This window comes from Melozone crissalis, unplaced genomic scaffold (genome assembly GCF_028551555.1).
Source record: "Melozone crissalis strain CALT ecotype California unplaced genomic scaffold, PUWL_Pcris_2 ptg000064l_1, whole genome shotgun sequence".
Lineage (NCBI taxonomy): Eukaryota > Metazoa > Chordata > Aves > Passeriformes > Passerellidae > Melozone > Melozone crissalis.
Window position 1 is genome coordinate 1,013,302 of NW_026535842.1, and position 27,476 is coordinate 1,040,777.

Sequence of the window (27,476 nt, forward strand, 5' to 3'; positions counted from 1 at the left end):
GAAAATCCCTCTGGGATGTGTGGGGTCACCCTGGAATAACGGGAAATTATTATGGGGAAATTCCAGGGAAATGTGGGATCAGGAATGGGGAAAATCCCTTTGGGATGTGTGGGGTCACCCTGGAATAATGGGAAATTATTATGGGGAAATTCCAGGGAAATGTGGGATCAGGAATGGGGAAAATCCCTTTGGGATGTGTTGGTGTCACCCCAGAATAACGGGGGGCTCTGGAATTCCTGGGAATTGGTGTCGGGAATTGTGCCAGGCTCTGGAATTTGGGAAATTCGTTTCCAGAATTGTGCTGGGAAATCTCTGGAATGTTCTGGAGCCTCTGCCCAGCAGGAACTGGAGGACGGGGATGGGATCCCGGGGGAATTTCGGGAATGCGGGGAGAGGAGAGCGGGGGTGGCACAGGAGGTGCCCGAGGGTCCCCACGGATCCCATTGGGAATCCCATTGGGAAGGGTCCCGGAGCAGGGAGCTCCTGGCAGGTGTGCAGAGAGCTCCTTCCCCTCCCAAACCCCACAAAATCCCAAATCCAATGAAATCCCAGATTCCGTAAAATCCCAGATCCCATTAAATCCCAAATCCAATAAAATCCCAGATCCCACAAAATCCCAGATCCCAATAAAATCCCAGATCCCATAGAATCCCAGATCCCACAAAATCCCAAATCCAATGAAATCCCAGATCCCACAAAATCCCAGATCCCATAAATCCCAAATCCAATGAAATCCCAGATCCCACAAAATCCCAGATCCCATAAAATCCCAGATCCCATAAAATCCCAGATCCCATAATCTCAGATCCCGTTCCCAACCCTTGCCAGCTCCCCGAGCAGCCGGACCATGCTGGAGGATGAGGATGGGATGAGCGAGCGCGGCCTTGGCGGCGCCCGGAGGAGATTTGAGGATGAGGAAGGTGAGAGAAATCCAGCAATGTCCTGGAGATTTAAAAAAAAATTTATTCCAATTATTGCTCCATCCACATCACTTTCACCAAGAATTTTTCTCCCAGAAATATGAGTATTTTATTTCAATTTTCCAATCATCTAGATACTTTTCACCAGGAATTTTTCTCCCTGGAAAATCAACTTTTCACTGCAATTATCACCCCATCCACCCCATTTTCACCAGGAATTTTTCTTGCAGAAAAATGACATCTTTTTCAGGAAAATGAATTTTTTATTCCAATTTTATTCCAATCCACATCATTTTCACCAGGAATTTTTGAATTTTTTTATTACAATTTTCTTTCCACCCATGCCATTTCCCCCAGAATTTTTCTCCCACAAAAATGAATTTTTCACTGCAATTATCACCCATCCACATAATTTTCACCAGGAATTTTTTCTCCCAGAAAAATCAATTTTTTGCTGAAATTACCACTCCATGTAGATCATTTTCACCATGAATTTTTCTCCCAGGAAAATGAATTTTTTTTTTCAGGAAAATGTATTATTTTATTCCAATTATCACTCCATCCACATCACTTCCACCAGGAATTTTTCTCCCACAAAAATGAATTTTTTATTACCATTTTCTTTCCACCCATCTCATCTTCACCAGGAATTTTTCTCCCACAAAAATGAATTTTTCCCTGCAATTATCCCCCCATCCCCACCGTTTCAAACCGGAATTTTTTAACCCCTTCCTGTCCGGTTCCCAGACTACCACTCCATCTACATCGGGGTGCCGGTGCCGCGGGGGTTCCGCAGGAAGCGGCGCCGCCGGCGCTCGCCGGGCTCCAGCCGCGACCGCAGCGGCAGCGAGCGCCACTTCGGGCCCCGCGAGCCCTCGGACACGGACGAGGGGCAGGGCTGGCCCGAGAGCGCCAACGACAACGCCAGCAGGACCAGTGAGTGCCGGGGCGGCCGAAATACAGGGGGGGATTTGGGGTTGGATTGGGTCGGGGTCGCGCTGTGGTGACGCTGACCCGCCCGTCCTGAGTTTGGTGGGGCCGTTGGGATGGGGTTGGAGGGGGTTCCTGATGGGATTGGGGTTCTGCGCAAGCTTCACATCATGTTCCTGAGGGGTCTTTCCCATTAAAATGGGGTTGGAGAGGGTTCCTGATGGAATTGGGGTTCTCCACACCCTTCACACCGTGTTCCTGATAGGTTTTTCCCATTGAAATGGGGTTGGAGAGGGTTCCTGATGGAATTGGGGTTCTCCACACCCTTCACACCGTGTTCCCGACGGGTTTTTCCCATTGGATTGGGATTTGGATGGAGTTTCCCCACTGGGATTGGGGTTCCAGAGAAGCTTTGGGAGTCACACCTTATTCCCGATGGGTTTTTCCCATTGAAATGGGGTTGGAGGGGGCTCATGTTAAGATTAGGGTTCTGCACACCCTTCATGCCTTGTTCCTGGTGGGTTTTTCCCATTAAAATGGGGTTTGGAGGGGATTTCCTGCTGGGATTGGTGTTCCAGACAACCTTTGGGAATCACACCTGGTTCCTGATGGATTTTTCCCATTGAAATGGGATTTGGGTTGGGGTTGGAGGGGGTTCCTGATGGGATTGGGGTTCCCCACACCCTTCACACCGTGTTCCCGATGGATTTTTCCCATTGGATTGGGATTTGGATGGAGTTTTCCTGCTGAGATTGGGGTTCCAGAAAACTTTTGGACATCACACCCTGTTCCCAATGGGTCTTTCCCATTGAAAGGGGGTTGGAGGGGTTTCCTGCTGGGATTGGAGTCCTCCACAACCTTCACACCTTGTTCCCAATGGGTTTTTCCCAATGAAATGGGATTTGGAGAGGTTTTCCTGGCTGGAATTGGGGTTCCAGAAAACTTATAGACATCTCACCGTGTTCCTGATGGGTTTTTCCCATTGAAATGGGGTTGGAGGGGGTTCCCTGATGGGATTGAGGTTCTCCACAAGCTTCACCCCTTGTTCCTGATGGGTTTTTCCTGTTGAAATGGGTTTGGATGGAGTTTTCCTGCTGGGATTGGGGTTCCAGACAAGCTCCAGGAACCACACCTTATTCCCAAGGGGTTTTTCCCATTATAATGGGATTATGGGATTTGGAGGGGGATTTCCTGTCTGGAATTGGGGTTCCCCACACCCTTCACACTGTGTTTCTGATGGGTTTTTCCTATTGAAATGGGGTTGGAGGGGTTCCTGTTGGGATTGGGGTTCCCCACAACCTTCACACCTTGTTCCCAATGGGTTTTTCCCAATGAAATGGGATTTGGGTTGGGTTTGGAGATGTTTTCCTGCTGGAATTGCAGTTCCCCACAGCCTTCAGGAACCACACCTTATTCCGAGTGGGTTTTTCCCATTGGAATGTGATTCAGATGGAGTTTCCCCGCTGGGATTGGGGTTCCAGACAGCCCTGGGGAATCACAGCGTGTTCCCGCCGGGCTCTGCCGCTCCTCAGGGGGGAAATCTCCTTAGGGCAGATTAACATTTCACAGGGGAGCGAACACAGGCGGCGGCCGAGCCCTTCCATGGGCTGGGATTTTCCACCCCGCTGCTGGAAATTTGCATTCGGGCTCAGGCCCAGCCAAAGTTTTCCCGGTTTTTTTGCATGGGAAGAGATTTTTGATTTGCTGGCGGCTCCTTCGTGCCCTCGGCGGAGGCGGGAGCAGGGGCACGTCCCTTCCTTCCTTTCCCCTCCTTTTCCTTTCCTTTTCCCCCTTCTTTCCCCCTCCTTTTCCCCTATTTCCCCTCTTTTCCTCTCATTTTCCCCAATTTTCCTTCCTTTTCCCCTATTCTCCTCTTTTTCCCCTTTTCCCTCCTTTCCCCCTCTTTTCCCCCTCTTTTTCCTCTTTTTCCCCTATTTCCCCTATTTCCCCTCCTTTTCCCCAATTTTCCTTCCCTATCCCCTATTCTCCTCTCTTTCCCCTTTTCCCCCTCCTTTTCCCTCTTTTCCCCTCTCTTTTCCCTCCTCTTTTCCCCCCTTTTTCCCTCATTTTTTCCCCTTTTTCCCCCTTTCCCTCCTCCCCACAACCACCAACATCCCCTCACCAACAACTCCACCCCACTTTGGCGGCTTGGACCAAAATCCTCATTTTCCATATTAAAAACAAAACAGCCCAAACCCAAATCCTCAACCCCACAACCACCAAATCTCCCTCATCCCTGTACTTTTTTATCCCCCCTGAAAACCGCTGCAGATTTGGGGATTTCAGGCTCTTCCCACAGATTTGGGGACTTTGGGCTCTTCCCACCACAGATTTGGGAATTTGGGCTTTTCCCTCAGATTTGGCGATTTCAGGCTCTTCCCACCTCAGATTTGAGGATTTTGGGCTCTTCCTGCAGATTTGGGGATTTCGGGCTCTTCCCGCCGCAGATGGGCTCTTCCCGCCGCAGATTTGGGGGATTTTGGGCTCTTCCCACTGTGAATTTCGGGATTTTGGGCTCTCCCCGGCGCCTTCCCGAGCGCATCCCGGCGCTTTGGTAACTTCCCGTCATGGGAGCCGAGCAGGGCAGGATTTTCGTGCCGTAATCTGCTCCCTAAGCCGGGAGTTTAGCGAGCTGCAGTGCATAAAGGAGAAAGGAGAAAAAGGAGAACGGGGAAACTCCGGCTCTCGGCGGCGGTTTGGGATCCTGCGGCGAAACTTTGGGGTTAAAACGGGGAGAAATGGGGGAAGAAATGGAAACAACTCCAGGTAGGGTTTGGGGCTTTTATTTTTTGTTTTTTATTTGGGGTCCTGCAGTGAAACTTTGGGGTTAAAACAGGGAGAAATGGGGGAAGAAATGGAAACAACTCCAGGCAGGGTTTGGGGTTTTTATTTCCCAGCATTGTGGTGGGAGGGGGAAAAGATCCTTGGGGTTTTTTTGGTGGTTTTTCCCTCAGAAAAGCAACTTTGGGGCTTGTAAAAGGGCAGAGGACTAAAGCTCATTCCAAAAATCAATGGGGCAGCTCCAGCTGCTCCTCAGGGGAAAAGTCAGTTTTTGGAAGGGTCAGAAATATCCCAAACCTGGGGATTTTGAGAAAACTTATCCCATGGGATGGGCATCCCGCTCTCCTGGGTTTTGGGGCACTGGGGACTTGTCCGAGGCGGGAAAATGCAGAAAAAAGCTGTGGAGAACTCACAGGAATATTCAGGGAAAAGCTGTGGAGAACCCACAGGAAAATCTGGGAAAAGCTTTGGAAAATCCACAGGAAAATCCAGGGAAAAACTGTGGAGAATGCACAGGAAAATCTGGGAAAAGCTTTGGAAAATGCACAGGAAATTTCAGGAAAAGCTGTGGAGAGCCCACGGCAGCCCCTGGATAAGGCTGGACTTTAAACCAGGCTTAGTCCTGGCTCAATTGCAGAGCCCCATTCCCTGATTTCCCGATTTTATCCCAGTTTAGTGGGAATTTTGGTTTGGAAAAGGATCCCCAGGCGAGGTTTCATTGTGGGGTCAGGGTTGGGATGTGAGGGTGAGGCTGCACCTCGGATAAATGGGATTTAAATCATTCCTGTCCTGTTCCCCATGGAAATGATCCTGAATATTCCCTGGGAATCCACAGTGGCTGAAATCCCGGAGTTTTCCCATCCTAAAACCTGATTCAAGGAGATCTGGAGCTGATTTTGGGGTGTTTTATGGGATTTGTGCCACTTTTCCCCCTCTCCAAGCAACACCTGCAGCTCCCTGGGGTTTTCTGAGCCGGGTGGAATTCCCAGGAACGCAAAAACCCCAAACAGGAGGAGCTGGGAGGTTGGAATAATTCCCTAAAATCTGTCAGGACAAGGGAAAGAAGCTAAAAAAGCTCTTTCTGCAGGAGAATTCTTTCAGATTTTGGGGTTTCGGGGGTGGCAGAGACCCCAAAATGAGGCCCTGAGGAGGGTGGGGAAGGACAGATCCAATTTTAGAGAGGGAATTTGGGCAGAGCCGGGAGCAGCAACCCCAAAATCAAGCACAGGAATCCAAATCCCAATTTTTCCACCAGAGACCTCAATTTCCAGCAAAATCCCGATTTATTTTTCGTGAAATTTGGGGGTTTTTTTTTGGTAATATTAGGGTTGGCTGAAGGATTGACCAGAATTTCACCCGTTTCATCCCTTTTCCGAGAACAAGCCCAGGCTTAGGGAGCCTGAAACCCTCCAGGCACGGAGCCCAGCCCCAGAATTCCCTGGAATATTCGGAATTACAGGAAGGGATTGGTGGGAATGGCAGCAGGGCTGGACCTTGGCAGCCTTTGGGCTCGGCTCAGAGGGGCTTAAGGGGTTTAAGCAGGCTCAGCCTAAAGGGACATCCTCTCCTTTTGGGCCATGGGCTCATCTGCTTTGGGCAGGAAAAGGGGCACAATTCCCATTTTCCCCCCATTTATCCATGTCATTTCATTCCCTGATTTTTTTAAGTGCTTCATTACCCAATTTAGTTATTCCCAGCTTGGAGAAAAGGAGCATTTTGCCCCAAAATTCCCATTTTCCCCCCCATTTATCCATTTAATTTAATCCCCTGATTTTTAAAGTGCTGCATTACCCAACTTTGTTATTCCCAGATTTTGCCCCAAAATTCCCATTTTCCCTTTTTTTGCCATCCCAAGTGCCCCTCAGGGCCTTTCCCTGCAGGATGGAGGGGGATTTTCCATGGAATTCCAGCACAGGGAATTCGGGATGGGATCACTTGGAGTTCCCCCATTTCCTCAAAACATTTCCCTTCCATTTCTATCCCTTTTTTTTTTGTGATCATCCCATTTTCCATGGAATTCCAGCTCTTTTTCCTACAGGGAATTCGGGATGGGATCACTTGGAGTGCCCCATTCCCTCAAACATTTCCCTGGATTTTCATCCCTTGTTTTGTGATCATCTCATTTTCCATGGAATTCCAGCTTTATCCCACAGGGAATTCAGGATGGGGTTCCCCCATCCCCTCAAACATTTCCCTCCATTTTCATCCCTTGTTTTGTGATCATCTCATTTTCTATGGAATTCCAGCTTTATCCCACAGGGAATTCAGGATGGGGTTCCCCCATCCCCCTCAAACATTTCCCTCCATTTCCACCCCTTTTTTTGCCCCCTTTGGGGCCGTTCCCCCCGGGCCCATCTGGAATTCCAGCACAGGGGAATTTGGGATGGAGCTTCCCCATCCCCTCAAGCATTTCCCTCCATTTCCATCCCTTTTTTTGCCCCTTTGGGGCCGTTCCCCCCGGGCCCATCCCATTTTCCCCGGAGTTCCAGCACATGGAATTCAGGATGGGATGATTCAGAATTCCCCCCATTCCCTCAAACATTTCCCCCATTTCCATCCCTGTTTTTACCCCTCTGGGCCATTCCCAGGGGGCCCATCCCGTTTTTCCCTGGAATTCCAGCACAGTGAATTTGGGATGGGATCATTCAGAATTCCCCCCATTCCCTCAGACATTTCCCTCCATTTCCATCCCTGTTTTTGCCCCCTTGGGCCGTTCCCCCCGGGCCCATCCCGTTTCCCGCCCGGGAATTCCATCGGTTTTTCCCGCAGTGTCCCCGGCCGCGGAGCGGCTCCGGTACATCCTGGGCGAGGAGGACGAGGCGCCCAACCCCAACGCTGTTCACCGAGATGGACACGCTGCAGCGCGACGGCGACGACATGGAGTGGAAGGAGTCGGCCAGGTCAGGGATCCGGGAATGGGGAATGGGGGAAATCCCCGTCCCAAAATGTCCCTGCAGGGAAGCAAGGTTGGGGAACGAGTGTTGGATTTGGGGGGTTAGAAAAGGGCATTTCTGAATGGGGGAAATGGGGGGGAAAATGGGATTTTGAAAATGGAATATCAGGGAATGAGCATTGGGGGAAAAAAGGACACTCCTGAATTGGAAAATGGGATTTTGAAAATGGAATACCAGGGAATGAGTGTTGGATTTAAGGGGGTTAGAAAAGGGCATTTCTGAATGGGGGAAATGGGGTTTTGAAAATGGAATATCAGAGTATGGACATTGTTTATAAGGGTGTTAGAAAATGGCATTTCTGAATTGAGAAAATGCAGGAAAAATGGGATTTCGAAAATAGAATATCAGGGAATGAGAGTTGGATTTAGGGGGTTAGAAAAGGGCATTTCTGAATGGGAGAAAATGCTGGAAAATGGGATTTTGGAGGGTTTGGGAATGGAATGTCATGGAATGAGAGTTGGATTTGGGAGTGTCAGAAAAGAAAATGCTGAAAAATGGGATTTTGAAAATGGAGTATCAGGGAATGAGTGTCAGATTTAGGGGGGTTAGAAAAGGATATTCCTGAATGGGGGAAATGCTGGAAAATGGGATTTTGGGAGGGTTTGAAAATGGAATCCTCGGCAAAGGAATCCCGGGATGCCGATGGCGGCACAAAGGTGTCGCTGGAGCCGTGCCCCAATCCCACAGGGATTCCTGCCCCAATCCCATAGGGAATTCCCTGTCCCAATCCCACCCAATCCCCACAGGGATTCCTGCCCCAATCCCACCCAATCCCGCAGGGATTCCTGCCCCAATCCCACCCAATCCCACAGGGATTCCTGCCCCAATCCCATAGGGAATTCCTGTCCCAATCCCACCCAATCCCGCAGGGATTCCTGCCCCCAATCCCACCCAATCCCACAGGGATTCCTGCCCCAATCCCATAGGGAATTCCTGTCCCAATCCCACCCAATCCCGCAGGGATTCCTGCCCCAATCCCATAGGGAATTCCTGCCCCAATCCCATAGGGAATTCCTGTCCCAATCCCACCCAATCCCACAGGGAATCCTGCCCCAATCCCACAGGGAATCCTGCCCCAATCCCACAGGAATTCCTGCCCCAATCCTAAAGGGATTCCTGCCCCCAATCCCACTCTCCATAATGACCCAAATTCCTTGGAAAACGGGGCAGAAGGCAGAGGAGCAGCGCCCTAATCGGCTTTGGGGGAGCGGCGGCGGCGCTGGGCGGGGAGTTTGAATTCCATCCCAGGAAAGAGGAAGGGTTGGAGATCGGGATTCTCCAGAGAAATCAGGGATGGGAGGTGTGGGGTGGGGCTCTGTCAGGGCTTTTCCTCCACCCCACAGCTCCCAGATCCCACAGGAGCGATTTGAGGAGGGATAAATCCATGGATTTGGGTTTCCTGCTGGGACTGGGAGCTTCTCCTTCCCCCCACAGCTCCCAAACCTCTCAGGAGCAATTTGAGGAGGGCAAAATCCATGGATTTGGATTTCCTGGTGGGATTGGAAGTTTTCCTCCATCCCACATCTCCCAAATCCCACAGATACAATTTGAGGAGGGATGAATCCATGGATTTGTGTTTCCTGGTGGGATTGGGAGCTCTTCCTCCATCCCACATCTCCCAAATCCCACAGATACAATTTGAGGAGGGATAAATCCATGGGTTTGGGTTTCCTGGTGGGATTTGGAGCATTCCCTCCCTCCACAACCCCACGGGCAGCACTTTTGGGAATGCTCCACCAGATCCTCCCTTCCCACCCTGGATAACGAGCGAGAACCCTGTGAGATGAATCAATCCAGGCTCTCCAAGCAGGGAAACTCCCCAGGAAGGAAAAGCCGTTCCCAGCTCCTCACACCTGCCCCGTCCTGCTCCCGTTCCAGGTGGATCAAGTTCGAGGAGAAGGTGGAGGAAGGCGGTGAGAGGTGGAGCAAGCCCCACGTGTCCACGCTGTCCCTGCACAGCCTCTTTGAGCTGCGGACGTGTCTCCAGACAGGAACGGTGCTCCTGGACCTCGACGGATACTCCTTGCCCCAAATTATTGGTAGGAGCCCCTGGAGGTTTTTTCCCCCATGTCCTAAAATGGTGGGAATGGATTGAAATACTTTTTTTTCTCCTGGATTTGTCCAGGAATGAGCAAAGGGAGGAGTTGGGAGCCATCAGCTGCTCCCAGAAATGTTGTGTTGAGGTTTTGGGGGGTCTGGGGGTCGTTGCTGAAGCAGCAGATTCTGGGGGGAATTTTGGGGTCACCCCTGGATCACCATGGATGGGTGTGTGCAGGTGATGTCATCGAGGAGCAGATTGAGGACATTTTGGGGACATTTTGGGGACATTTTGGGGAGGGTTTGAGGGTCACCACGGCAGACGATGTCATCGAGAAGCAGATCAAGGATGGGATATTTTGGGGACATTTTGGGGAGGTTTTGGGGATGTTCTTGGAGTCACCATGGCTGCATTTTGCAGACGATGTCATCGAGAAGCAGATCGAGGATGGGACATTTTGAGGACATTTTGGGGATGTTCTTGGGGACATTTTGGGGGGGTTTTGGGGGTCACCACGGCCGTGTGTTTTGCAGACGATGTCATCGAGAAGCAGATCGAGGACGGGCTGCTGAAGCCGGAGCTGCGGGAGAAGCTCAGCTTCGTCCTCCTGCGCAAGCACCGGCACCAGACCAAGAAGCCGATCCACCGCTCGCTGGCCGACATCGGCAAATCCGTGTCCTCCAACACCGGTGAGCGCCGGGCAGGGACGGGGAACCGGGGCTGGGACACACCCGGGAGGGCGGGAGGGGGCCCAAAACTCTGCCCTGGTGGGGGTGGGGGTCAGTGGGAGGTGGGGACAAGGAGGTTCTGGGGACAGGGACAGTGTGGGACAGGGACAGCGCCGTGTGAGGGATGTGGCTGCGGCAGGGACAGTGTCACCGTTTGGTGACGTCATTGAGTGATGGCATCGTTGTGTGAGGGGCAAGATCACAGTGTGATGGTAATGTCAGTGTGTGGTGATGTCATCGTGTGATGGCATCATCGTGTGATGACATCACCGTGTGAGGACAATGGCACTGTGTGAGGATATCATTGTGTGATGACATCATTGTGTGATGACACCACTGTGTGGTGACAATGCCACTGTATTATGACATCACCATGTGAGGACAATGGCACTGTGATGACATCACTGTGATGACAATGGCAATCTGTGATGACATCACTGTGGAAACAATGGCACTGTGTGATGATGCCACCATGGGGCCAAGGTCACTGTGTGGCATCAATGTCATTGTGGGATGACATCACAGTGGTGACAATGACTGTGTGATGATGTCACTGTGGGGGTCAGTGGTACTGTGTGATGACATCACAGTGGGGCAATAGGTGATGATGACATCACCATGTGTTGATGACGTCACTGTATGATGATGACGTCACCGCGCGCTGGCGCCACACAAGGACGGTGGCACCCGCCGGCGCCGGGCTCGGTGCCGCTGGGCTTTGCTGGCGCGGCGGCCGCAGACAAATCCGGTCTGGCCGCGGCTGATCCCGCTGTCCCTGCCCTTACAAAAGGGGATTTGGGCCCGTTCCCGATTGTTCCCGCGGGTTTAGCGGGAGGTCACTCGCTGCTGCAGGCTGGGGTTGGTCGCCAGCAGCTCCTGGAGCATCCTGGTGTTCCCTGTGGGGTCCGGTCCTGACATTCCCAATGGGATTCTGCCCCACATTCTAACGGGATCCTGTCCCCACATTCCCAATGGATCCTGCCCTGATATTCCCAATGGGATCGCGTCCCCACATTCCCAACGGGATCCTGCTCCTGATGTTCCCTATGGGATCTTTCTCCTGATGTTCGTTCCCCACATGATCCTGTCCCCACATTCCCACAGGATCCCACCCCACATTCCCACAGGATCCCATCCCCACATTCCCACAGGATCCCACCCCACATTCCCACAGGACCCCACCCCACATTCCCACAGGATCCCTCCCCACATTCCCACAGGATCCCATCCCCACATTCCCACAGGATCCCATCCCCCATTCCCACAGGATCCCACCCCACATTCCCACAGGATCCCCTCCCCACATTCCCACAGGATCCCCTCCCCACATTCCCACAGGATCCCACCCCACATTCCCACAGGATCCCATCCCCACATTCCCACAGGATCCCCACCCCACATTCCCACAGGATCCCACCCCACATTCCCACAGGATCCCATCCCCACATTCCCACAGGATCCCATCCCCACATTCCCACAGGATCCCACCCCATCTCACCCTCTCCCCTCTCTCTCCCCAGCCCGCAGCCCCGTGCGGGGCCCGGCTGCCGGCGCCGCCTTCCACCGCTCCACCGAGGACCTGCGGCTGCGGCAGAGCACCAGCTACGGCCGCCTGCGTGAGTGGGGCAGGGCACCGGCACTGACCCGGGCACCACAGCATGCCCTGGGGCACCACAGACTGCCCTGGGGCACCAAATGATTCCCTGGGGCACCACAGACTGCCCTGGGGCACCAAATGATTCCCTGGGGCACCAAATAATTCACTGGGACACCAAATAATTCACTGGGGCTCCACAGCCTTCCCTGGGACACCAAATAATTTATTGGGGCACCACAGCCTTCTCCAGGGCACCACAGCATAACCTGGGACACCACAGCACTTTCTGGGACACGAAATAATTAAATGGGACACCAAATAATTCTCTGAAAACTAAACAGTTCCCTAGAGCACCAAATAATTCACTGGGATACCACAGCCTTCCCTGGGACACCAAATTATTCCCCAGGACACCACATTATTCTCTGTGACACCATATCATTCCCTGGAAATCCAAATAGTTCCCTGGGACACCAAATGATTCCCTGGGATACCAAATGATTCCATGGAACACCAAATAATTCCTTGAAAACCAAATAATTCCCTGGAGCACCAAATTCCCAGCCCCAGGGGCAGAGTGGGGGGTTGCAATGAGGTCCCACCACAGAAGTGCAGCAGGGATTTGGGATGAGCCGGTGTGGGGTGCAGGAAAAGATTCCTTGGAGTCTTTAGGGAGGGAGGGAACGGCGCTGGAAGAGGGAGGGAATCCTGAAAGATTGCTGGGCTGGGAGAGGGCAGCTGGGACATCCCAAAGGAACCCTGGTTTGTGTGGCCGAGACTGGAAACGGGCCCATCTATGGAGCTTTGGGATCATCAGGGCTGGAAAAGCCCTCTGAGATCAGGGAGCACCACGGTGTCCCCAAGTGCCACATCCAGAGGGTTTCTGGGCCCTTCCAGGGATGGGGACTCCATCACTGCCCCCTTCCCACCCTTTCACAGGAGGAATTTCCCCTAATTCCCGCGTTTTCATGGCACTGCTGCTGCTTTGCAAGCCCAGACACCATCACCAATATTTTATTTCTTGTCACAAACTCCCCTCACTGGGTTTTCTCCTGGCTCCTGGGGCGGCTTTTCCCTTTTCCTCACCCTCCCTCCCTTCCCTCCAGGTCACGCCCAGAGCCGGAGCATGAACGACATCTCGGACACCCCGAGCACTGACCAGGTACCCAAAATCCCAAATTCCCAAAATCCCAAACCCCAGCACGATCCCTGCTGGGTGTCGGGTCCATGTGAGCCGCGGCTGGGTCGATGCCCACACAAACTCCTAATTAGGGCAGTTAATTGCTGTATTGATCGCCGTGGGGAAGCTGCCCCAGAGGTGACACCCGAGCTCTCAGCACGGGGTGAGGGACGAGCCAGGAGCCCAAATCCACCAGGGTGGGGCAGAAATTCCCTCCACATCTGCAGGGAGCTGCTTGGAAATGTGGGAATCCTAAAGGGAGAGGGTGGCAAATCCCATCCGAGCTCTTAAATGCAGCTCTGGGGGTGAGGGGCTGGGATTTGGGGTGGGATTTGCTTTTTCTGAGGTTCCCCAATGCAAAGCTCAGCCCAGAGGCCTTGGGGGGCTTTTCCTTGTGGGGTTGCTTTCAGGAGGAGCTGGGGATGGGATGGATCAGTGGGATTTTTGTCCCCTTCCCATCCCAGATTTTTCTGGGAATGGCTGGTTCCCTGTATGAGCTTTGCTTTGTTTCTGTTCCTGATTTCACCATAAACCAAAGGCAGAATCACCGACCCTGGGGGATTTTCAGGAATGGGATGGGATTACAACTTCCTTTGGGGTTTTAGGGAATGGGATGGAATAACAGCTTTTTTTGGGGTTTAGGGAATGGGATGGGATGGGATGGAATAACCACTTGCTTTGGGTTTTTAGGGAATGGGATGGGATGGGATGGGATAACCACTTCCTTTGGTTTTTTAGGGAATGGGATGGGATTACAACTTCCTTTGGGTTTTTAGGGAATGGGATGGGATAACCACTTGCTTTTCCCCTGGGATGTCCTCACTGGTCTTACCTGGGGTGATGCCCTTTAGGGCAAGCCCAATCACAATAAATAATGTTTGATTCCCTTGGATTTCATGGATGGAAATCCACGTTCTGCAGGGAGCCAGGGGACAGGGACACCACCTGAAATGACTCCATCCCAGTGGTGCCCAGTCAGGAACCCCAAATATCCCCTCCAGCAATGGGGTTCGGAGGGTTAATCCCAAAATATGCAAAGCATTTAGGTTTAATCACCCTATTAGGCCCACTACAAAGGGACTTTTTAAGTGTTACACGAAGCTTAGTGGCCGCTGGTAACTCCTGCTCTTATTCCGAGCAGAACTGGAGGAGTTGCTTTATTATTATTATGATTTTTTTTTTTTTTTCCATTTGGATTTAGAAGATTAGGCCGGGGCGAGGCGGCTGCCCGGCTCACATGCCTGCCCTCATGCTGCCATATAGATTATCATAACTCCCTGCCTGGCTGCCTATTGAACCCTTTTAGGCTGCAATGAAAAGAGCTGCAGGGGAGAAGAGACCTGGGGAATAAATCCATGGATGAGGTTTTCCTCCTCCCATTATTGTTCCAGCTCCCACAACGGGGCTGGGGAGGCACAAAAACCTCCCCCATGCTGGGCTTGGGGGTTCTGTGCCATGAGGAGATGGAAATAAACTCTAAAAATGTTCCTGGCTCGCTGCAGCACCCCTGGGGTTGGCTCAGGTTTTCCACAGGGGCGTTTCAGGGAGTTTTCCTTGCAGAGAATCCAGGAGAGCAAAAGCAAACGTTGCTGGTTGGGTGGTGGAGCCCTGGGGGTGCAGTTTAGTCTCAGTTTTTGCCACGTTTCTGAAGAAATTTGGCTTCTTTTTCCTGGCTCCTCAGTCCTCACCTCTGGGAGTCCTGGGACAACCAGAGGTGAAATCTTGGAGCCTGAAGCTCCAATTTTGGTGGGGAAAAAATAGGGGGAAAATCCAAATTTTGGCAACCGCTCCCTTCCTCGATCTCGTCTTTGCCGACAGCTGAAGAACAAGTTCATCAAGAAGATCCCCAAGGACGCCGAGGCCTCCAACGTGCTGGTGGGGGAGGTGGAGTTCCTGGAGAAACCCTTTGTGGCCTTTGTGAGGCTGCTCCAGGCCACCATGCTGGGCGGGGTGACCGAGGTGCCCGTCCCCACCAGGTGAGCGCTGCCCCTGGAAGGGCGTGGTGGCACCAGGGCTCCCAGGTGGCCAACACGGCTCCTCTTCCTCCCCAGGTTCCTCTTCATCCTCCTCGGCCCGGCGGGAAAGGCCAAATCCTACAACGAGATCGGCAGGGCCATCGCCACGCTCATGGTGGACGATGTGAGTGGAGGCCACCCCAGCCCTCGTGTGGGACCCAGAACCCAGCAAAAAAATCAATTTCCACTTTATCACCCCAAAAATTGAGATTGAAACCCCCAGGAGGACGTGGGGCTGGAGGTGACCCTGTCCCGTGTCCACCCCCAGCTCTTCAGCGACGTTGCCTACAAGGCCCGGGACAGGGAGGACCTGATCGCCGGCATCGACGAGTTCCTGGACGAGGTCATCGTCCTCCCGCCCGGCGAGTGGGACCCCAACATCCGCATCGAGCCCCCCAAAAAAGTGCCCTCGGCTGAGAAGAGGTGGGTGGGGCTGCACCAGCCCGCGGCCACGCCCGCGTCCAGTTCTGGGGGGCAGAGCCTCGCTTGGCTGCATCCCTGGAAGTGACGCCTCCAGACGTCCCAGACACGCTGGGTTTGCAGCAGGGTTTGATCCCAGCTCGGCTCAGAGCCGTTTCCACCCTCCTGGGGCAGGGGGAGGTGACCCTGCCCTGGGCAGGAGTTGAACTGGATCATCCTTGGGTTGGAGTCCCTCCCAACCCAACCCAACCCAACCCAACCCAATCCAATCCAATCCAATCCTACCCAACCCGTGGCTCCACAAACTGACCAAACCCAGCTCTGAATCTGCCCAAATTCACCCCAAAACCCACACTCAGTGCAAGCTCAGAGCTGCACCACAGCCTTGGCCATGGTCCTCACACCGGGGCCATGTGCCCATCCAGCGGTGCCAACCTGGCAGCAGTGCCAATATGGCAGTGTTGATCGAATGGCGTCGATCCAGCAGTGCTGATCCGGTGGCACCAGTGTGGCAGTGCTGATGTGGCAGTGCCAATCTGGTGGTGCTGATCCAATGGCACCAATCCGGTGGTGCCCATCCAGCGGTGCCAACGTGGCAGTGCTGATCCAGTGGTGCCAATCCAGTGGTGCCCACCTGGCAGTGCCAGAGGTGGTGCCAGTCCGGTGGTGCTGATCCAGTGGTGCCCATCCGCCGGTGCCAATGTGTCGGTGCCAACGTGTCGCGCAGGAAGTCGGTGTTCTCGCTGAACGAGGTGGGGCAGATGAACGGCGCGGCCGGCGGGGCGGGCGCCGGGGGCGGCGGCGGCAGCGACGATGGGGAGATGCCCGAAGTCCACGAGATCGGGGAGGAGCTGGCCTGGACCGGCAGGTGAGCCGGGAACCACCCCCAGAACACCTCCAGAAGGTGCCAGAATCCATTGGCGTCTCCTGTGGGCTCATCCTGGGGTGAAACCCTGGTGGGAAGGGGTTTTGTCAGCACCAGATCTATTTATGTGTCAATATATAAATTATATTTATGTAGCAATATTTATAAATCTCCCAGCTGGCCAGAGGAGCTGTGGATCCCCAGAAGTGCCCAAGGCCAGGCTGGACAGGGCTTGGAGCAGCCTGGGACAGTGGGAGCTGTCCCTGCCATGGCAGGGGTGGGATGGGATGGGATTTAAGGTCCTTCCCAACCCAAACCTCTCCAGGACTCCAGGATTCTGTTTTGGTGGAAGTCACCAGGTGTTGGTGTCACCTTGGTGGTGTCTCCGCAGGTTTTGTGGTGGCCTCTACCTGGATATCAAGAGGAAGCTGCCCTGGTTCCCCAGCGACTTCTACGAAGGTTTCCATATCCAGTCCATCTCCGCCATCCTCTTCATCTACCTGGGCTGCATCACCAACGCCATCACCTTCGGGGGGCTGCTGGGGGACGCCACCGACAACTACCAGGTGTGGCCCAGGTGTCACCGGCCTGGGGACAGGCAGGGGTGGGATCAGTGGGATGGGATCCATGGGATGGGATCAGTGGGATGGGATGGGATGGGATGGGATCAGTGGGATGGGATGGGATCCATGGAATGGTAGAGGATGGGATTCATGGAATAGGATGGGATGGATGGGATCCATGGGATGAGATCCATGGGATTGGGATGGGATCAGTGGAATTGGGATGGGATGGCATGGGATGGGATCCATGGGATGGGATGGGATGGGATTGATGGGATCCATGGGATTGTAATGGGATCCATGGGATGGATTTTACCCCACTTGTGCCATGCCAAGCTTCTGGGGATGGACGTTCTCTGCCAGGTGGGATGGGCAGCCCTGGAGCCCCGGAATCCCTCCATGGCAATGCCAGGAGCAATGGGACACGGTCCCAACCATCCCGAGCGGGTCCCTCAGCCCCATCTCCATCGGGGGGTCCGTGGGGACGTGGCATGGCCTGGCACCCCCGTGATGCCCCCTCTGCTCCGTCCCCAGGGGGTCATGGAGAGCTTCCTGGGCACGGCCATGGCCGGCTCCATGTTCTGCCTCTTCGCCGGGCAGCCCCTCATCATCCTCAGCAGCACCGGCCCCATCCTCATCTTCGAGAAGCTGCTCTTCGACTTCAGCAAGTGAGTGCTGGCCCACGCCAGGGGACACCAGGGCCTGTCCCCACGGGGCTGGGACGTGTCCCCAGTGCCCAGCTGCTCTCACAGGGCCGCCTGTCCCCTCTTCCAGAGGCAACGGGATCGACTACATGGAATTCCGCCTGTGGATCGGGCTGCACTCGGCCCTGCAGTGCCTTATCCTGGTGGCCACCGACGCCAGCTTCATCATCAAGTACATCACGCGCTTCACCGAGGAGGGCTTCTCCACCCTCATCAGCTTCATCTTCATCTACGACGCCATCAAGAAGATGATCGGGGCCTTCAAGTACTACCCCATCAACTCGGACTTCAAGCCCGACTACGTGACCATGTACAAGTGCGAGTGCGTGGCCCCCGACCCAGGTGAGTTCACCCCGGGGCCGCCCGGGCAGCAGCCGGGGGTGGGAGGGTCCTGGCGTGGATCAGTCCCGGCCCAGCACGTGGGAGGAGGAGGCAGCTGGGCTGGAGACGCCTGGAACTCATCGTCCTCCCCCGAGGGGGCTGTGGAGATGGAGGAAGAGCCTCGTCCCCCTTGGATGAACTTCTGGGACACAGCGGATGGAGAGTTGGGATCTCAGCCTGGAGCAGCCAGACCTGGATGGATAAAGAGGAATTATGGAAGAAAGAAAAGGACATTTTGGGTGATTCCTGCCTGCTGCTGATGGAAACTGAGTCTCCAGGGAACACCTGGAGAGGTTCTGTGCTCTGCGGTGTCTGGGACACCCCGGGATGTCCCAGCTGGGTGTGGAAACCTCCATGGACCGTTTTCCTCCTTTTTCCACTCCTCCTCCAAAAGGAGAGGCCATCGGGCCCTGAGCTGAAGGTCCTTCCATGGTTTTGCTCTTGGGGAGATGTCCTGGATGATCCCAGATCTGAACTTGGAGCTCCTGGAAGGGAGCAGAGACGGCTTCGGGCTCACGGCAGCGAGCGGCTGCTCCCCCAGGAGCTGAATTATGTCAAAAATCCAAATTCTGGGGAGCACCAGCTGCAGCCAGAGGAGACTGACAGTGGGTGGAGGTGAAGGCGGATGAAGATGACGGTGAAGGAAGACCATGGTGGATGAAGATGATGATGGATGAAGGTGACAGTGGATGAAGGTCACAATCAATGAAGACGGTGGATGAAAATGATGATGGATGAAGATGATGGTGGATGAAGGTCACGGTGGATGAAGATGATGGTGAAGTTCTGCCCGTCTCCTTCCTTCAAGAGCAGCACCCAAGCCCCTCCACCCAAGGCATTCCCAACACATCTGGCACTCCAAGGAGAGCTCTCAGCCCGTGGCACTCGCAGCCTTTGGGTTGAATTTCACATTTTTCCTCCACTCCTGCTCATCCACCCCTCGTGAGCGCCGCGACCCCACTGGGAGCCGGGACCCCAGAGCAGCACCAGAACCAATTCCTGCCCCCACCCCGACCCGCAGAGAGCGAAGCCGGAGCCCCCAGAGCCGGAATTCCGGGACGGAGCCGTGAGCACCCCCGGGAGGAGCCTTCAGCCTCCAGGGAGGTCTCCCCCAAGCCCCCACCCCGAGCAGCCCGGAGGCATCTGCACCCCAATCCCCGATCCCGCTCCTCCCCTGGCTGCCCGAGGCAGCCGTGTCCAGGCTGGATTTAAAATCCCCCTAGAAATTATGTTTATTTCCCTCTCCATCCTTAATTTTTTTTTAATTCCCTTTTTTTTTTCCATCCCTGCTGATTTTTGATTATTTTAACTGATTTGTCCCATATTTGTCTCTGCTGCACACATCAATTGGGGCTGATTTCAATCTCAAGTGAGTATCACCTTCTAAATATTAAAACTATTTTAATATTTGATACTCTCCCCCCTCGGGGGGGTTCCATTGTTATTTTTTTTTTTTCCATGTATTTGACTTTTCTCTCTCTCTAAAAAGGTTTGTGTGGAGCCCTCAGGGCTCCTCTGTTAACCCCACCGGTGCCGTGCCGCCCTTTAAAGGCATAGAACCCCCAAAATAGGGTTTGTGGAAAGAGAAAAGGTTGTGGAGGAGAGAAATGAGAACAAACCCGATGTTTTTAGGGCTGAGTTTGTCCCCAGAGCTCGGTCCCGGCAGCCCTGGGCTCTCTGTCCTGACCCAGCTCTCCCTCATTAACCCCGGCGCCGGGGCCGGAGGCGGCGGCCGAAGAGGATGGAAGAGGGGGCGGCCAAGCCATCCCAGAATTCCTGAATTCCCAAATTCCCTCTTTTAGGGGCACCCCGAGACAGCCCGGGGGTGCTCCCGGAGCCGCGGAGCCGCGTCGCTGAAGAGCCGAGGAGGAGAAGGTGCCGGGGGCTCGGAAAGACGGAATTTTGCACCAAAGACACCAAAACACCCCCAAACTATTTTTTAAAAAAAATTAATAATAATTTTAAAAAGGCAAATCGAGTGTGATTTGGGGTGATTTGGGTGTCATCTCTCAAAAAAAAAAAACAAAAATAAAACCACGTGAGGGTGCTTTCCCAGCTTTCCACCATGGTGGTTTTAAGTCTGCCTTGTTCCTGGCAGCTTCCTTGGGAAGCTCTTGGGAAATTTTAGGAACTGGGAAGCTCCTGGAAATTTTAGGAACTGGGAAACTCCTGGAACTGGGAAATTTTAGGAACTGGGAAGCTCCCAGAAATTTTAGGAACTGGGAACTCCTGAAATTCCCCTCTGGCCCAGCCCCACAGGGAGAAGCTGCCGCAGGAGCCGCCGCGTCCTCCCCGGCGCGCGGGATTAATCAGGGAGAAGTTAGAAAAAGGGGGATTTGCCCCCAAAATGCGGGGATGCCGATCCCTGGCGGGCTCGGCAGGCCAAGCCCAGCTGGGGTTTAACCCCCAGAGCTCGGGTTTAGCCCCAAAGCCTCAATAACCGACTCCTCTCCCGCAGCCAACGCCACCTTGTTCGATGCTTCAGCGCCAGTGGCACCCAACAGCACTAACGTGTCTCTGGTAAGGACTGGGAGCTGCTCAGCCCTGGGGAAATGTGGGATCAGGGAGGGGGAACTGAGGGATTCCAGCACCCAGGAGTGGGATGGGCCAGCTCGGAGCGAGGGGAACTCAAATTGGGGTTTTTTTCCCCAAAATTTGTATCAGCTCTGAGGGTTTGGGTATCCCCAGAACTCTGGAAATTCACCTTTCCTTATGTGCTGAAATGGCTCAAAGTGTTCTTGTTGGGGTTCGAGCAGGAAATTTCCCTGTTTTGCAAAAATGCTGGTTTTGCTCAAATTCAGTTATGAAATCCCATTTTTCTTGCACAGCGTGATCCTAAAAGTACAAATCTGGGGTTTGGACAAGAGATTTCCCTTTTCCTGCACATTGCAATCCCTTAAAGCACAAATTTGGGGTTTGGACAGGAAATTTCCCTTTCCTTCCACACTGTACCTTAAAAATACCACCTGTGCTGGATTTGGGCTGAAACCCCCCCTTTCCCTGCACACCACAATAATTCTTAATTTCACTAATTTTGCTTTTTTTTGGGTTTCTTGCCAGTCCAATGCTCTCAACCTCACAGCTCTGGACTGGACCCAGCTGAGTAAGAAGGAATGTCTCAAATACGGCGGCAGCTTAGTGGGAAAATCCTGCAAATTCGTGCCCGACCTGGCCCTCATGTCCTTCATCCTCTTCTTTGGCACCTACTCCATGACCCTGACCCTGAAAAAATTCAAATTCAGCCACTACTTCCCCACCAAGGTAAGGAGAGAACCAAATCCTGCAGATCCTTTCCCAAAAATGAGGGGAAACGGGAACTGCTGGGAGGTTTGGGAAGGTTGGAAGCAGAGAACTCCAGGAAAATAAATCCCTGGTTTTAGGAGGGTTTGGCCATGATTGGGGTCCTCCCCGAGGTTCTAGACCCTGATTTTTATGGCATCCTCCTCTCTGAACTGGAGTTGGGTTAATGGTGGACAATTAACGGGTGGACAATTAATGAACAAGAATTTGTGGGATGATGGATGAGGGATTTGTGGGATGATGGATGAGGAATGGGTGGAATCATGGATGAGGGATTTGTGGGATGATCCCACCCACAGGGAAGTGGTGACCAGCCCAGAGTCTGATGGACATCAGTGACCAGTAGTGACCAGGGCTCCCATCAGGGCCAGCATTAATTAATGTTCTCATTAACGATGGAAACAAAGGGGTTTGCAGGTGACACCAAGGGACAATTCCGGAGGATGGGGACATCCACAGAGACCTTGACAAGCTCCCTTCCCACCCCATAAATCCCCTTCCCCTCCCATTAATTCCCTTCCCACCCCATAAATCCCCTTCCCATCCCATTAATTCCCTTCCCACCCCATTAATTCCCTTCCCACCCCATTATTTATCCTTCCCACCCCGTTAATCCCACTTCCAACCCCGTTTCCCTGTCTTGCCTCCAGGTCAGGGCTTTCATTGCTGATTTTTCCAATGTCTTCTCCATCCTGCTCTTCTGTGGAGTGGACGCCTGCTTTGGACTGGACACCCCCAAACTCCACATCCCCAGTATCATCAAGGTTGGGTCTCCTCTCCTCTCCTTTCTTCTCCCACGCTCTATTTCCAGGTTCTTTTGGGAATCTCGCAGCTCCAGGCACTGTCTGAAAAGCTACTTCAACCTTTCTAACAATACTCTAATTTTCTGACTTTCTTTCCTCTCTTTTTTTGTTGTTTTTCCTCCCTTTTTGTTGTTTTCCCTCCTTTTTTGCCATTTTCCCTCCCTTTTTTGCCATTTTTCCTCTCCTTTTTGCTGTTTTTCCTTTTTTGCCATTTTTCCTCCCTTTTCTTTCTCTCTCCCCCCCTGGCTGGCAGCTCCGTAAGCTCATTAGCGATTTCTCCATCTTTATGTCCATACTAATGTTTGTGGGGCTGGATGTGCTTTTTGGACTCAACACCCCAAAGCTCCAAGTGCCTACCGACTTCAAGGTAAAAACCCAAAATTCCACAGAACCCCATTCCAGAAGGATTTCTCCTCTCCCAGCCAGGGGGTGACCTGGGGATCCCAGTGAAGATCCCAGTGGGGATTCCAATGGGGGCCCCAATGGAAAACCCAATGAGGATCCCAGTACGGATCCCAGTGAGGATCCCAATGGAAACCCCAGTGGGGACCCCAATATGGATCCCAGTGGGGACCCCAATGGGGATCCCAATGGAGAACCCAAATGAAAATCCCAATGAGGACCCCAGTGGGGATCCCAGTGTAAACCCCAGTGAGGATCCCAATACAGATCCCAGTGAGAATTCCAATGGGGATCCCAATGGGGAACCCAAATGGAAATCCCAATAAAGATCCCAGTGAGGACCCCAATGGGGATCCCAATGGAGATCCCAATAGAAACCCCAAGGAGGATCCCAATAGGGGTCCCAGTGAGGATCCCAATGATGATCCCCATGAAGATCCCAATGGAAATCCCAACAAGAATCCCAAAGGAATTCCCAACAAGGATCCCAGTGAAGATCCCAATAGAAACCCCAGTGAGGATCCCAGTGACAATCCCCATGAAGATCTCAATGGGGATCCCAGTGGAAATCCCAACAAGGATCACAGTGAAGATCCCAACAGAAATCCCAATGGGGATCCCAATCATGGACCCCAAGGAGGATCCCAGTGATGATCCCCATGAAGATCCCAATGGGGATCCCAACAAGGATCTCTCCCAACGGGGATCCCAATGAGGATTTGGGGGCTGTTTGGAGCACGAGATTTAGGATGGATCCGGGACAGGGCTGTCCCCAAACGCCACCCCTTGGGTTCTCCCAACCCGTGCCCCGTTGCCGAGGTTCCGACCCCGCTGTCCTCCCCAGCCCACGCGCGTGGACCGGGGCTGGTTCGTGTTCCCCTTCGGCAAGAACCCGTGGTGGGTGTACCTGGCCAGCGCCCTGCCCGCCCTGCTGGTCACCATCCTCATCTTCATGGACCAGCAGATCACGGCCGTCATCGTCAACAGGAAGGAGCACAAGCTGAGGGTGAGAGCCCCGGGGATCCCCCACAGCACCCAGGGCACCCCGGGATCCCCCCAAAGCACCCAGGGCACCCCAGGATCCTCTACAGCACCCCATGGATCCCCCAAATCACCCAGGTTTGGGGTGGGATCAGGGGCTGCCCCTGGCCTCAGCCAGCTGCGGGTTTGGGGTGATGGAGGGCCTGGGGGTGAAGTTCTCTGGGTAACAGGGTGCAGAGGGGTGATATGGGGTGACACAGTGGGATGTGGGGTGATATGGGGTGACACAAGGTGCCCCATGTCAGTGTGGGGCACACCATGGTGACACCGGGTGCCCCATGTCTATATGGGGTACATCAAGGTTACACCAGGTGTTTGGGGTGACACCAGGTGCCCCAAGGCCCTGCCTGTGGGACACCCCCAGGGCAGAGCCCCCCGTGCAGAGCCCCCCGTGCTGTGTTGCAGAAGGCAGCCGGGTACCACCTGGACCTCTTCTGGGTGGGCATCCTGATGGCCGTGTGCTCCTTCATGGGGCTGCCCTGGTACGTGGCCGCCACCGTCATCTCCATCGCCCACATCGACAGCCTCAAGATGGAGACCGAGACCAGCGCGCCGGGGGAGCAGCCCCAGTTCCTGGGGGTCAGGTGGGCCTGAGAGGGGTCCTGGAGCTGGGGGGACATCCCTGTCCTGGGAGGGGACAGCAGGGATTGTCGTTCACGGGGACACCAAGGACAGGCAGGGATTGTCCTGTCCTGAGGACATCAGGGTGTGGCAGGAGTTGTCAATTGTCCCATTCCCACTGGTGGTTCTCGGTTCCTCGGGGGTTCCTCGGGCTGACCCTGCTCGTGTCCCCTCTCCAGGGAGCAGAGGGTCACCGGCATCATCGTCTTCGTGCTCACGGGCATTTCGGTTTTCCTGGCTCCTATCCTGAAGGTAAAAATCCCATTCCCCCTCCCTGCAGAGGTTTGGGGACATGGGGACAACAGCTGGGTCCTGTCCCGTCCTGGTGACCTCCAGCGCTGTCCCTGTCCCTGGGGAGGAGCCGCTGCCTTCCCCGGGTCAGGCTGTGCTGTTCCCTGTTCCCAGTACATCCCCATGCCGGTGCTCTACGGCGTCTTCCTCTACATGGGCGTGGCATCGCTCAACGGCATCCAGGTGAGTGCCCTTCCTCCTCAGCATCCTCCTCATCCTCGTCCTCTTCATCTTCTTCAAGGTTGTCCTCATTCTCCTCATGCTCTGTCTTCATCCTCATCCTCCTTATCCCCATCCTCCTACTCTTCATCCTTGTCATTCTCCTCCTTCTCATCATCCTCATCCTCCTTCTCCTCCTCATCCTTGTTGTTCTCCTCCTCCTTCTCTTCATCCTCCTCCTCCTCCTCACTGACCACAGACTGTCTCCAAAAGGAGGATTTTTACTCCAAAATTTCCATGTATGGGACAGCAGACACCCAAAACCCTCCCAGAAACACCAAAACCCCACAAATTCCCCATTCGGGGGGGATGAAAATAGGGTTTTCCTGGGCAGCCTGTGGGGTGGGGCTGAGGATTAACCCTGGCCTTCCTCCCGGGCAGTTCTGGGATCGCTGCAAGCTCTTCCTGATGCCGGCCAAGCACCAGCCCGACTACGTGTTCCTGCGGCACGTCCCGCTGCGCCGCATCCACCTCTTCACGCTGGTGCAGATCGTCTGCCTGGCCGTGCTCTGGATCCTCAAATCCACCGTGGCCGCCATCATCTTCCCCGTCATGGTAACCCCATCCTCCATCCAAAGGGGTTTTTTTGGGATTTTATGGAATTTTTGGTGTGGTCCCACCATGGCCGCCATCATCTTCCCCCTCATGGTAATCCCATCCTTGATCCAAAGGGTTTTTTTGGGATTTTTGATGTGGTCCCACCATCATCATGTTCTCCATCACGGTAATCCCATCCTCCATCCAGAGGGTTTTTTTGGGATTTTATGGAATTTTTGGTGTGGTCCCACCATGGCTGCCACCATCTTCCCCATCATGGTAATCCCATCCTACCTTGGAAGGGTTTTTTGGGATTTTTGGCATGGTCCCACCATCATCTTCCCCATGATGGTTATCCCATCCTTGATCCAAAGGGGTTTTTTGGGATTTCTGGCATGGTCTCATCATGGCCACCATGATGTTTCCCATCATGGTGATCTCATCCTACCTTGGAAGGGTTTTTTAGGATTTTTGGTGTGGTTCCACCATGTTTGCCATCATCTTCCCCATCATGGTAATCCCATCCTTGATCCAAAGGGTTTTTTGGGATTTTTGGCATGGTTCCATCATGCCGCCATCATGTTCCCCATCATGGTAGTCCTATCCTCACCCCAAAGGAGTTTTTTTGGGATTTAAGAAGATTTTGGCAGTCCTACCATGGCCACCATCATCTTCCCCATCATGGTAATGCCATCCTTGATCCAAGTGGGATTTTTTGGGATTTAATGGAATTTTTGGCCTGGTTCCACCATGGTCGCCATCATTTTCTCCATCATGGGTAATCCCATCCTCGCTCCAAAGGGTTTTTTGGGATTTAAGGGATTTTTGGCTTGGTGGTCACCACCAGACCTTGGGCTGAGCTGCTCCTGGACCTCTCCCCTGTCAGATCTTGGCCCTGATCCTGGTGAGGAGGCTCCTGGATTTCGTCTTCTCCCAGCACGACCTGGCCTGGATCGACAACATCATCCCCGAGAAGGAGAAGAAGAAGGAGGACGACAAGAAGAAGAAGAAGAAAGGCAACAAAGGCGACAGCAGCAGCGACGAGGAGGTGGGCACGGGGTCACCCGAGGACAGGGGGACACCCCAGAACCGGGCAGGGACAATTCCCACCGGGAACTGGGACGAAGCTCTGGGGTCACCTGGGCAGTGTCTCAGCTCTGTGTCCCCCCAGGAAAGAGGGCCTCCCCCTGGAGCTCTGCGTTCTGACTCGTCCCCGAACGGCTCCGACATGGACCGCAGGTAACCGGGACCCCAATCCCATCCCTGGGGGGAAATTTGGGGTCCCCTCAGGTCAAAACCTCCAGGTGGGTTTGGGGCGGGGGCAGCACCCCCAGGGTGGGTTTGGGGCAGGTTTGGGGCAGCCCCCCTGCTCACCCCCCTCTCCCTGCTGCCCCCCAGTATCACCCTGCACCTGAAGATCTCGTGCCCGTCGTCTCCCGCCTTTAACTACTCCCGCAACCCCATCTGTGCCGTGCCCCAGGTGAAGATCGAGATGGAGTCGGACTACGAGGACAGCGACACCGAGAAGGCCCCGCGGGACATGGGCAGCGAGACCACGCTATAGCCCCGCCCGCCGGGACCCCAAATTAATTTAATTTATATCTAGGATAGGTAGAGATAGCGCCGCGGTCACGGACGGATAAAGGAAACGGGGGGCGTTCCTCTCTGCCGGACAGGCGGCCCTGGCGGCCCCAAGCCCCAGCAGATTTTAGGGTCCCACACCCCAGTGGGTTTAGGGTCACGTGCCCTGGTGGGTTTAGGGTCACGTGCTCCATAATTCCCCTCTCTTCCCACTGGGTGAAGGCAACGCCGCTGGCGGCGAAACGGGGCCAGAAAGGTGGGACTGGTGATTCTGGCACAGGAAGGGTGGGATTGGTGCTTCTGGCACAGGAAGGGTGGGATTGGTGATTCTGGCACAGGAAGGGTGGGATTGGTGGTTCTGGCACAGGAAGGGTGGGATTGGTGGTGTTGGACCCAGAAAGGAGGAAGCGCCTGGGATGGGGATGGAGGAGGCTCCTGGGACAGGGCTGAGGAAGAGAAGGCAGCTGGGATGGGGATGAGGAGAAGGAGGAGAAGGAAACACAAGATGGGGATGAAGAGGAGGAAGAGGCTCCTGGGATGAAGAGGGAGTCAGGGATGGCTCCTGATGGAATGCAGGCTGCTTTCCACAGGGAAATGGCAACGGT

General features: G+C 54.0%; 1 protein-coding gene across 3 annotated transcripts; it reads left to right on the forward strand.

The window, feature by feature from the left end:
* The first annotated feature begins 1,800 nt into the window (after positions 1 to 1,800).
* On the forward strand, positions 1,801 to 27,140 carry SLC4A5 (solute carrier family 4 member 5). Of its 3 annotated transcripts, none has more exons than XM_054289173.1 (24): positions 1,801 to 1,856; positions 7,401 to 7,531; positions 9,464 to 9,624; positions 10,157 to 10,312; positions 11,872 to 11,967; positions 13,055 to 13,110; positions 14,947 to 15,104; positions 15,180 to 15,267; positions 15,412 to 15,566; positions 16,291 to 16,431; positions 16,820 to 16,994; positions 17,526 to 17,659; positions 17,766 to 18,037; positions 20,535 to 20,596; positions 21,137 to 21,337; positions 22,027 to 22,140; positions 23,426 to 23,587; positions 24,028 to 24,206; positions 24,423 to 24,495; positions 24,649 to 24,717; positions 25,135 to 25,308; positions 26,177 to 26,338; positions 26,462 to 26,529; positions 26,689 to 27,140. In XM_054289173.1, exons 2-24 carry the CDS (start codon positions 7,479 to 7,481, stop codon positions 26,852 to 26,854), a joined length of 3,075 nt encoding a protein of 1,024 aa, XP_054145148.1. In that variant the 5' UTR covers positions 1,801 to 1,856; positions 7,401 to 7,478; the 3' UTR covers positions 26,855 to 27,140. The 3 variants fall into 3 exon arrangements, with proteins under 3 accessions (XP_054145148.1, XP_054145149.1, XP_054145147.1); XM_054289174.1 differs by lacking the exon at positions 22,027 to 22,140 and adding an exon at positions 22,433 to 22,546; XM_054289172.1 differs by lacking the exon at positions 1,801 to 1,856 and adding an exon at positions 4,564 to 4,616.
* The last annotated feature ends 336 nt before the right edge of the window (positions 27,141 to 27,476 follow it).

Bases quoted from the DNA above. Each gene is read 5' to 3' on its own strand.
- SLC4A5 (XM_054289173.1), top strand. From the start codon at position 7,479: ATGGACACGCTGCAGCGCGACGGCGACGACATGGAGTGGAAGGAGTCG. The intron at 15,105-15,179 runs GTGAGCGCTGCC...CTTCCTCCCCAG, and splicing joins GAGGTGCCCGTCCCCACCAG to GTTCCTCTTCATCCTCCTCG. The intron at 24,496-24,648 runs GTAAAAATCCCA...CCCTGTTCCCAG, and splicing joins TCCTGGCTCCTATCCTGAAG to TACATCCCCATGCCGGTGCT.